The 10956-nt window shown below is 37.6% G+C and overlaps 1 protein-coding gene across 1 annotated transcript; it reads right to left on the bottom strand.

Annotated features, from left to right (window-relative positions):
- Positions 1-8614: 8614 nt before the first annotated feature.
- LOC106179243 (exosome complex component RRP41) lies at positions 8615-10948 on the bottom strand. Its single transcript, XM_013562785.2, has 3 exons — positions 10735-10948; positions 10039-10245; positions 8615-9398 (listed from the first exon to the last, which is right to left on the bottom strand). Exons 1-3 carry the CDS (start codon positions 10903-10905, stop codon positions 9030-9032), a joined length of 747 nt encoding a protein of 248 aa, XP_013418239.1. The 5' UTR covers positions 10906-10948; the 3' UTR covers positions 8615-9029.
- Between the last annotated feature and the right edge of the window lie 8 nt (positions 10949-10956).

Below are 10956 nucleotides of genomic sequence, written 5' to 3'. Positions count from 1 at the left end.
CTTAGTATAAAGGCCATGGCTACGAATAGATCATCAGAAGGGTGTTTTTTTTTTGCGTCGTATTCAAACCGACTTCAATAGATACATCCGGTGGAAAAACTGCAGTATATGTGATCGAGTTATCTAAATACTATTTTTTTTGCTGTTTTTAAATTGTAAGAAATACTAATGTCGCGTTATATATTGATATATTTCACGTTTAGTTGGCGTTTCATTTTCCGTTTCCTTACCGTATTTTTTGTTCTACAAGAAAGGCGCTTTTCCACCATGTGCTTGTATTCCATGCGGTAGCATTATTTAGGAAAGATTTATATAAGATTCCCTGGTATACAATTAAACATAATCAGATTCAACCCAATTTCGGTCTTGATGTGATTTGTGAAAAAAAAACAGTATTGACTATCAACATCCCTAAATGATAAAATATTTGAGATTTTGATAGCATTTAGAAGGTTTCGACTGGAAGCCTTGCAATTGACAATGTGCGTCCGTTTTCTTGCAGGCTGTAAAGAACACGACTTGACAAAGAGGGTTGATACACAGGCCTGTAGCCAGGGGGGGGGTCGGGGGTTCAAAAGAACCGCCCCTTTTGCTGAGAAAAGGTCCACTCTGGGTAAAATTTGATCTAGGTACATCAAGTTTTTATGGAAAAAGGTCCACTTTTTCAGAAAAAGCACCCCCCCTTTTGAAATTGCTGGCTACGGGCCTGATACATTTCTCCCTATCAGGACACGCGACATTTTCAGCTCTTTTTTTTCTCACCACATACTCGCATTGCCCGAAATCCTAAATGAATCAATATGGCTTCAATTTAATTTACATGATGAGTTCTATCGATTAAAGCTATTTGCAACAGAGAATAGCTAGGGTCCATTCGCTCCAGATTTTAAATGAAAACAGAAACCGGATAACTGAATGATCGTTTAAAATTCAACTGCCTCGGAGCGAAATATCTCTATTTTATTGGGTTGTTGTGGCCCATTTATTGGTTCATATCGATTAATAAAGATACTAAGGGTATTTCGATATGGATTCATTATTACGGAGTGGCAAAATGGTGCGTATAGAGGGGAGTAGAAAGCGGTTTGATTTCAGTAACAGATAGAGAAACACCCTTTGAGCTTTTACATATAATTTTAATGTCCAAGTTGTGTCTAAGGCGGTCATCTGCCTCTGTCTGCCTTGACTTCAGAGGATTATAATCCGGTCTAGCTTGTCCGAAAGTTCTGCCCTCTGTCTCCATTGAAACGATGCGCTGTCAGCATGAACTTCTAGTAGTAGCGTGTGGAGTCAACTAAAGTTCAAGCATGAATCTAGTGGCGTTCACTAGATTAACGATTCAGAATCAAACGTGTAGTGTGTAAAACGTCAACTCCATAAAACTAGTTTATATACAAATGACATAAAATCTTGGCTACGCCATATTTTTGTATTCTTATCAATCATTCGAATTGCAATTTTGATTAGCTTGTCAATTAGTTAATTTGAAATCATAAAACCCCACATGGGGTTGGTATAGTAAATGAAAACGGCATTCAATGGGCAAGAATCAATCATCCTAAATATTTGGTTTGTTATTCATGTCTTGACCGAGATATCGCATGGCTCGATGTGTGTGTGTGTGTGTGTAGTGGGAAGGGGCATAAGCGGGAGGTATTGTCGTAATTACTTGTCCCTTAATATTGCACTCACTTGTGTCTTTTCACATCAACCTCAATTGAAAAGTTCAAACTTGCATTCTGAGCCTGAAAAAAGGAGAGTGAATTGTTGGCACATTTCATGAAATTTCGGTCGCATTTGTCAATAAAAATCCACCTTTTCATTCAGTCAAAACACTGTATCTTTTCGATTTTAGTTCGTATTTTGAAGTTTTTACCAAATAAACACACTCACACACACACACACACATTTATATACCTCCATGGACAGAGTGAAGCATAATATCGATGTCTATAAAACCAATAACAAAGTAAAAATGCTCTATGTAAACATGTAAACATGCACATTTAAAGTCACTGGATTTCAATACCAAAATTCGCTTTAAGAAATAAAGGACAGAAATAAAAGACAAACTTATTGACTTAATAGACTTGATATGACAATATTTTACTGACACGCGGACAGTGCTAGAAATAAATGCAAAGAAAGCGCCTTTAGATTATCTTATTGAAATTTTAGGACACATATAAGGTTAATTTCTGGCGGCGTTAGATCAGTCTTCCTACGCGACAGAAGCAAGCAGCTAGAGCCGAGAGACGAACCTGAGAATGGAAAACACATTGTGTACCAAAGTCTGTTATTGATTTTAATTACTATGCGCTTTTTTATGGCGAATGCGGTTGCATCAACACGCTTTCAGAGCAATTCTATAAGGTGGCATGAGGATTATGTTTGTGGTTTGTTCAACGCCTTTTTTGTGTCACACCATTTTTATGTCAAACAAAAGATAATGAAAAGTGTTGCGAGATGTAAGAAACATCACAACAGATTGCTTTTAAGTTGGTTATATCACCATTCTTTCCTGGAATAATGGCCTTTCTATTGTGTTGCAGTCTGAATACAAGATACATTGATTCTGTTTATTTTACCAATACAATATGTGCTAATTTAAACGATTGATTTCTGTGAGGTACAGTAGATGTTTTCTTCGTTCGTTTGTTTTTTTTACCTGTACTAACAAGACACATTAGCCAGCTTTTTTTTTCGTTTTTGTTATTTACTACAATTTTATCGCATGTCTGTTTCATTCTCTGTTTGTTTGTAACTTTCCTAAGGCAATTCGACTCCAGTTCTTCTTCTTCTTCTTTTCTTCTTCTTTTTCTTCTCTCTCTCTCTGGCTATTTCCTAACTGAAATTCAGCGTAGTCAGTCTGGCTACAAAACTTCTAACTTCTCTACTTCTTTTCCTATATGTGGCCAGAGTTACACAGATGTTACCAGCGGCACAAAGCTAAGTGGGACGATGAACCAGATGATGCTTGTTTTGGAATACATGTAAATTCAATAAAATCGTGGGACGTATAGGGAAAGGTCGCTTTCCCAGAAAACTGGGTTCCTCTAATCATGCTATAATCGTGCGAACGGATTCCTTTTCACAAGCACTTTCCTTAATGCGATCTTTATTTTGTCATCTAATTTGGCATGTGCTGTTTAATTGAACCCAATGGAAGGACAGCTCCAGTGAAAATGCAAAGATTGAGAAAGTTATTCTAAATAAATGTATTTAGTGAATTACCCTACAGAATACATGTAATAGTTTCAAATTAAAGGACTTTTTCTATGTCAGCTGTGCACTTGGGTATCGAATACAGTAACAATTGACTTAGTGGGATAATACTATTCACACCTGGATACACGAATACGACAACAGACCAGAACAGGACATCAGAGAAGATGCCTCCAGTAAAACAGGCATAAAACACAGGAGCAGGCTTACTGATTGGGCTGTAAAACAAAGAAGACCATAGCGTCCACAATGAATCTATCGTACTAACTACGGAGCACGCACTCCACGGGGGCTCTCGCCAAGAGGAGGTGTGATTAATCTGATTGCATTCAGCAAGAGTCCCCTTTGAGTTAGTACCCATTAGCTGGATCGACATAACTCATTCTGAAAGATCCCTTAACTTTCCTCTCCTTTTTCTTCTAAACTCTGACAAATGGACAGTTACTGTCACAAGCTCTTTTACAATAGGTTCGGACCTTGAAAATGGTGAATAATAATAATAATAATTTATTGTCATATTTATACAAGTATAAAATGAAAATTGGTATGATCTGTCGATAAAATGTAAAACAATGGAATAATTAAAATACATTTTGTTCATTAAAAATACGTAGTGCTGATGGAGCAGTACCGTACCAGACGGTAATTAAAATACATTTTGTTCATTAAAAATACGTACTGCTGATGGATTAAAACTATATATTTTAGTGCGCGTGGAGGTTGCTTTTAATGACCGTAGTCGGATGATGACATATGCATAAGTAGGCTATTCGCTGTTTGACCAGGGTCACCCGTGATTGACTTCACTTTCTTTAGCACTCGTCTCGTATACAAACATTCAATTGACGGCAAGTCCCTACCTACCATGCGCCTGGCAGTTTTAACTACACGACTGAGGCGATTCTTGTCCTCTGCTGTAGCAGTACCGTACCAGACGGTGAAAGATTGTGTTAGTACACTCTCAAAGGAATGCCGAAACAGAACAACTTTTAAGAATCAGGCTTGGTCGACATGTCTTAGACTGGGTTCCCATGCCTAGAACAATCTAACAGGATCGATCCATCTCCAAGGGGTTTCTCGCTAAATTGCTTTCAGCTTAAGTGGCTTATATATCTGGCACGCCTAATGAAGCTGCAAAACGATAGTTATTTCCCCCCCCCCCCCAGCAGCTTCAGTAGGCGTTACAAACATCTAAGCCGCTAAAGTTAATTGCAATTTAGCGAGAATCCCCTTGGAGATAGATCGATCCACACTTAGTACGAAAGGGTCTGGGAATGGTCCCTTAAACTGCATCAAGATCTCACCGAGATCTCGCGTTATCAGGCTACAAAATTTCCCGAGAGACCCCGTTGTCTCTCGTTTCTATTTGGCCGTCGCTGAAACGATTTGGGCCGATCACTGTTGTTTAAAGTCAGTCGGGTGTAAAGGCACCAGCCTGCTTCAAACAAATTCTCCGACTTTGCGGGAAACGTATTTTTTGTAGGATGAGGTTCATCTCAGACAATTTAGAATTACTGAAGTATATCTTTGAGGGCGTCTCTTTTGTGTGCTCACGAAACCCCCGTTTACTCAGACCAGACTCGACCGGAGACTTCATTTCCCATTCTTCATAGATCAAACTACTCTGTCGCCTATCATACACCATTACTTTTGTGAAACCTCTAGACAGGGTTGTGTCGGTGCAGTTCCTCCGCGCGTCATTATACACGGCGGGTAGGATTAATTCCATTACACTTATACATCTCTCTAAGCTCCATTAGCGAAGAGATTTACAGTGTAAGCGGTTGTTTTATGCAAAACTGCTCCTGACTATGTCATTGTCAATTTGAATGATGACCGCCATTAAGTAGACTCATTTGCCATCACGTTCAGTTGTCATATGCATTATTAACGTCAGTTTTTTTAAGCGTGGTTTAGATGATTTCTAATTTAACCAATTAATTCAGAAATGCTATCCAGTTCAAATTCTTAAAATAATATTAGAAAGGGGTCGGAGGTCGCTTTTTGATTCTGAGAGTGCAGTTTTCAGAGACAAATCAGCTGCACCCAGACCAAATACCAAACTGGTATTAGAATTTTACTAAAGTCATTCGAATAGTGCAAGTCTGTCAAATCATCAATATTTAAGCTATTGTCTTCTCTTTCTGGTGTTAAAACAAAAACCTTAAAAATCTAAAAATTGGTAGACGTGGCTTTGCTTTTCAAGTTAATAAATTGGAAATCGTTTCGTAAGTAATGCTTAATTAAGTGAAATTCTGTAAAAGTACATTACAAGTATACATAGGTATATAATGCTGATAAGCTGAAATAAACCTTTTATTTCATTTCTGTATTTGATACTTCTTTCGTGCTAGAAGCTGCTGCTAGCTAAAGGGTAAGCGTTAACCGCAATGTTTACGCCAGCTATCGTTTAGGGATATTCACTTCTATTGCGAAAGCGGCTCAAAATTTGAAAGCCAAGAACTCAAAGACGGGTTTGTAATGGAGGTCGTGTTTTATTGACGGTTTTGAATTTGGTGTACCTTGATGATTAAGAGTTTTCTCCAGAAAAATTAATTTTTTGCTGTATAAAGTTTTAGCACTCATTGTGGGACTGTAAACGAGTCGCTGTAATTTCCAAGAAAAGAACTGCGTGCAACGGAAACTTTTATTTTCTTTGCCTTTAAATGTCCAAATTGCTGGAAGTTTAATCCTTGTCATCAATAACCACAGGATATCCGTGAGATCACAAAACGATTGCATCGTGCCAAATAAGCACTGTCTAACAGAGGTCTTCTCTTGCTGTAAACATATAGTTTACATTAGACGTCTTTCGTATAGTTTTGTAACAGCTACATGTACATGTAGCTAGAGAAACCTTTAGTAGAGCGTACAATATAAGCCTTTTACAGCAAAAGCTTTCAGCCACTCTTCAGATTTTGTGTTGTGGTATGACCTAATCACTGGAAAGGGGAAATAAAGGTAAATTCAACCGCAGTGGAGTGTTAGGTCTACTAAAACTAAAATTGACGTAAAGTAATTAATGGGCTAATAATGAAATTAACTTTGTTAGCTATTTCTGACTACACAATTTTGCACTAATTTCGAGACAAAACCTATTAGTATTCCATTATCCAATCAGTTCTGTGAGACCTCATGTTGGCACAGAACAGCCGGTTATCGAAATTCAATCGACAGACCTCTTTGTGACAGGAGATGAAATAAGAGTATCATATCATTTTTACGTATCACTTTTATTATATTTTGTAAGTTTAAGGAGAGATGGGAGTGTTCGAACGTCTGGAAATGACGGATGTTTTTATGATTTCTTTTTTTCTTCCTCTTTCATTTTTTTTTTTTTTTTTTGCAATAATATAGTTTTACCTCCATTATGGAGAGAAATCTAGATACAAACAGATACCTAGAAAAGCGGGCAAGGTCTACCGAAACCTGGCAAAGACTCCCTTCCAGGAAAACAGAGATACAAAGAAGCATTTGCCTAAAAGCAAACAATCGTAAGTGTACAATTTATGGTCCCAGTAGACCTTCAACCTTTTTCAATACTTCCATTTGCAAACAAAACTTGACTGCGCCAAAACGTAATGAAATATGTTGGCATGTGATATTCCACAGTTTAAAGTAGAGCTCCATGACATACTCAATATTGAAATGAGGAGTTCAATTCCAGTATTTCCGTTGCTCCTCAACGTTACTGTGAAGGAGCATCAGAGTAGAAATTACTTACGCCCAAAAGCATGATTCTAATAATTACTTGTTTTTCACAAAACGCAAATGAAACCAGCTTGATGAAAGAAAACATCCCATTATCCCTAGTGGAAAGAAAGATTTCATCTTACTTGCAAGATTTAAATACCATTTAGGAAATTGGTGCTTTTGTGCATTTTAATGTTAACCTATATATAGGTTTTGGGAAGCTTCCTTTTAAGTGCTTTTGTCCGTTTCTTAAAAGGAAAGCAGGAAAACAATGTTAATAGCTCCCGTGACCTTGTCTTCTTTTTTAAAGATCAAAGACGGTTGGAATCCAAAAGGAACAAAAATTCACAATGATGGCAATTTGTTTTGCACACTAAAACCGCCAAGCATTTGCAACAAGCAAATAAATACATCCAATGAACAACTAGGAAAAGGACTAAGTACATCACAGAGAGAGGAAAAAAACAAGGAAATTGATTGCAACAAGTTTGAAATCCTCCCAAACCAACAAAATACATGCTCTACCGTAATGCTGCAATCAATTTTCGTTCGGTCGTTTCCTTGTCCTTAATGGTGTAGCATGTCACTTATCGTGTTCAGTTTGAAAGGCAAAGTCCAGTTAATTGCATTTATTTTTGGGGTTTTGAAATTTTTTCCGGTGGAGCATAAATGACTTCTGTTTGTGGTGACTGGTGGGAGAAAGCTACGTGTACCCCCAGGGAGATAGGTAGATCCAGATGGATCGATCCAAATCTGTGGGAATGCGGTGTAAGGGACCATTCCCATAGATATTTGTATCGTTCTATCTCCCTGGGAAGTCTCACTAAATTGCTGCCAATTTGACCGGCTTCATTGTCGCCTACTAAAGCTGTTAGGGGGTAATTATCTTTATCCCCTAGCTGATTTGGTAGGCGTGACAGACATTTACGCCGGTCAGTTGATAACAATTTAGTGAAACTCCCCAGGGAGTTAGATCGATCCAGATGGATCAATCTATGTATAGGAACCAAGTTTAATAGTAAATAAATTCGTTGAAACTAAAGACCATTCATTATACGCAACAAATCTATAATACGCAGTAAGCACATTTTCCACATTATTTTCTTGAATAGTGCCCCTTAAAACAAGCGAGGAAATAAAAGAGGGCAAACCCTATTCCAAGATTGCCATATTGAATTGGGAAATCAGCAGAATTTCTATTTAAAGTAGTCGAAAGTTAGGGACCATTCCCACAGATATTTGGATCGATCTATCTCCCTGTGGAGTCTCACTAAATTGCTATCAACTTAACCACCTTAAATGTCTGTCATGCCTAGTAAAGCTGTTAGGGGGTAATTATCTTTACCCCCTAGCTGATTTGGTAGGCGTGACAGACATTTAAACCGGTTAAGTTGATAGCAATATAGTGAGACTCCCCAGGGGTTTAGACCGATCCAGATGGATCGGTCTAGGCATGGAATCCAGTCTTATTAACCCAGTTAGAGCGATCCAGCTGGCATGATGGGTTTATGGGAACATAGTCTTACACTCAGAACAGTCTACTGAGTTAGACAGCTTAAGATGTTTCAGTGTACGCTTTAAAGTATTTTTTAAACATCCATTAAGCATTTACAGAAAAGCGATGAAAATATGCCTTCAACAATCTGTCATCCCAACTGATATCACATTTGTAGGAGAAAAAACTGTGCTGACAGGATTACGAAATGATACATGATTTATTTAGAAACTTTTGCTTCTACAAAAATACAACCACATTAAAGTGAATTTCTAAAGGCCATGAATCAGGATTTTAAAAACTAGACAATTAATCTTTACAGATTCCATACATCTTCCTAAAAGTACCATGTACATAGAAGCAGGTCTTACTGTAATCCAATACTTTTTGCGATTTCCTCTCTTCTTACAAAAATCATAATTATCTGGCAACCACATCCCTGGTTTTCTAAAAAAAAAATCACGGTAACTGGCCGTCACGTCCAAGACATCAAGGCAGAAAATGTATTCACTTTTTGTATAGTAGTACCTATTTATTCATTTATTTAAAAAAAAATTAATTATTTTTTGGCATAGGGTTCCCCAAGGCCCAAAACTGCCAGTCTATTCTCTATCGACTATGTGACACTACTGTCCTGTAGTGCTATACTGCTGGTCAAATGTTCTCTGACTGCAGTGTCCAGTATAGAGTGGACATCCTTACACCCCTGAGTGGCCATGTCCATTACTTTACTGAGATTGTCCTCGTGCAATCTAGAATTCATCTGTAGGAGTACAATCTGCTCTGACTTGGGCAACATGGCCATGATGAGCTCGGCACTTCCCGATGACTCCTCCAAATAGTTAATGTCTACTACTGGGTTATCTTCTATGTAGCTGGCAGAGCAGGCGCAAACATAGTCTTTCATAGGAATGCCTGCATCTATGATGGCTAGAGTGGCAGCGTTGACACTGGCGCAGTAGTTCCCACCATCAGACTGGAGAACCTGAAGCAATAACGGTATTGTGTTAGGTGTGCTGGGTGAGCATTTGGGGAATGTGCAAGTGTCTGAGCAACAAAGAAAGTCAGCAGCTGTGTTAGGCACTCTTAGTTACAATTATAATATTTTTGTCAAAGAATGGCTTTACTCATAGAATTATTAACAGTACAACGGTTTTAGTATTATAGCCTCACTCCCTGATGAAGGTGTCTTGTTACACAGTAAAATATTGAGTACTCATTACTCAAACTAAACTGTCATTTGAAGAAACAGGTTTTTGTAACTTTGAGTACAATTCATAAGAATGAGTGTTAGAGCATCCACTTTCAATTTAGAAGCCAAAAATTCTAGTTATGTAGTTTGCTCTTATCTCAACATGGCTAGTATAATGTATTTTCAGGTGTATTTCAAAGTGACAAACCAAAGCATTTAAATCTCAGCTGTCACAAAATCTTGTAAAATATGAAATACCTTTTATTATTGTGTCTTGCGTAATGATGGTGAAAGTAAAATCATTTGTAAATTTGTTGAAAGGTAAAAACTGGATGCCCTGTATGTAGATACCCATTTAATGTCTTTAGAAACTGTACTATTTTGCCTATATTTTTCTTTGTCTTGCATTTTCTATTATAATGGTCCTACTTACCTCAACAAAAATATCAATTTGTGACCTGGGATACAGATGTGTCAGTACAGCAGCCTCAAATGTCTGCTGTAGGTGTTTTGTCATCTCCTGTGACTTCCTGTCTCCCCGCGGCCTCCTCTTTCTCTCCCCCGTACTAAATGTGGCCATGCTGTACTGACAGTTGATCAGCACCTTGTCTGGTTGCATCTTCCCTCTGCTGCCTCGGATCTGCAAAGGTTATTATGATAATGATATACATAGTAAAATATATTATATATGATTAAATAATCCATGTAACAATGTATGACTACAATGTCAATAATTAATTTCTTGCCGCAAGAAGTAATTAGATTTTAAATTTAACTATAAGAGGATAAAATCAAAACAATAAAAAATAGACAATAAAATAAACTGTAAATAATGAATAGGCTGCTCTAATAAATTGATAAAATAGCAGTACTAAAATCAATCAGTATATATTATTAACTTATTACTAATATTAATAATTATATTATTATTATACAGATACGTTTGTGTATTAAATCATGAATTGCGTTTCTGTTAGGGAAGTTTAATAGTTTCAGTTTGGAATGCATAACTGAAATCTAAAATGTTATCCATAATAATACATTAAAGCCTGGAATACTATCTCTGTGCATGCATTTTAAATGGAAGTGGGAGTCTGGACTTTCAAATTCAAGAATAAGAATGAAGCACCTCATGTGGACCGTAAACAGCCGCTAAAACTTTAGTGTTCCCTTGTTCCACGTACGCAGATCCCTCTGCCTGACCGAAAACTCCCATGCGACACTGTATTCTTCGCAATTCATGCGGCCGGCGGCCGTCTATGCGGAAACCCTGATCAGAAAGCAACTCCAGACCGGCCATGCTGCTTCCTGCTCTCGTGAAATCTCGGGTTTGACCTTGTTACCGACGTGA

The sequence above is a fragment of the Lingula anatina genome, chromosome 4, assembly GCF_051362555.1.
Source record: "Lingula anatina isolate TDL-2025a chromosome 4, LinAna3.0, whole genome shotgun sequence".
Lineage (NCBI taxonomy): Eukaryota > Metazoa > Brachiopoda > Lingulata > Lingulida > Lingulidae > Lingula > Lingula anatina.
Note: the sequence above shows the minus strand (reverse complement) of the source record. Positions and strands in the feature narration are given on the sequence as shown.

What these genes read in the sequence shown, in the direction of transcription:
- LOC106179243 (XM_013562785.2), bottom strand. Translation starts at nt 10,905, where the DNA reads ATGGCCGGTCTGGAGTTGCTTTCTGATCAGGGTTTCCGCATAGACGGC. An exon ending in CTGTTTACGGTCCACATGAG is followed by an intron (nt 10,246 to 10,734) that starts GTGCTTCATTCT and finishes TAACCTTTGCAG; the next exon opens with ATCCGAGGCAGCAGAGGGAA. An exon ending in AAATTGATATTTTTGTTGAG is followed by an intron (nt 9,399 to 10,038) that starts GTAAGTAGGACC and finishes TTATTGCTTCAG; the next exon opens with GTTCTCCAGTCTGATGGTGG.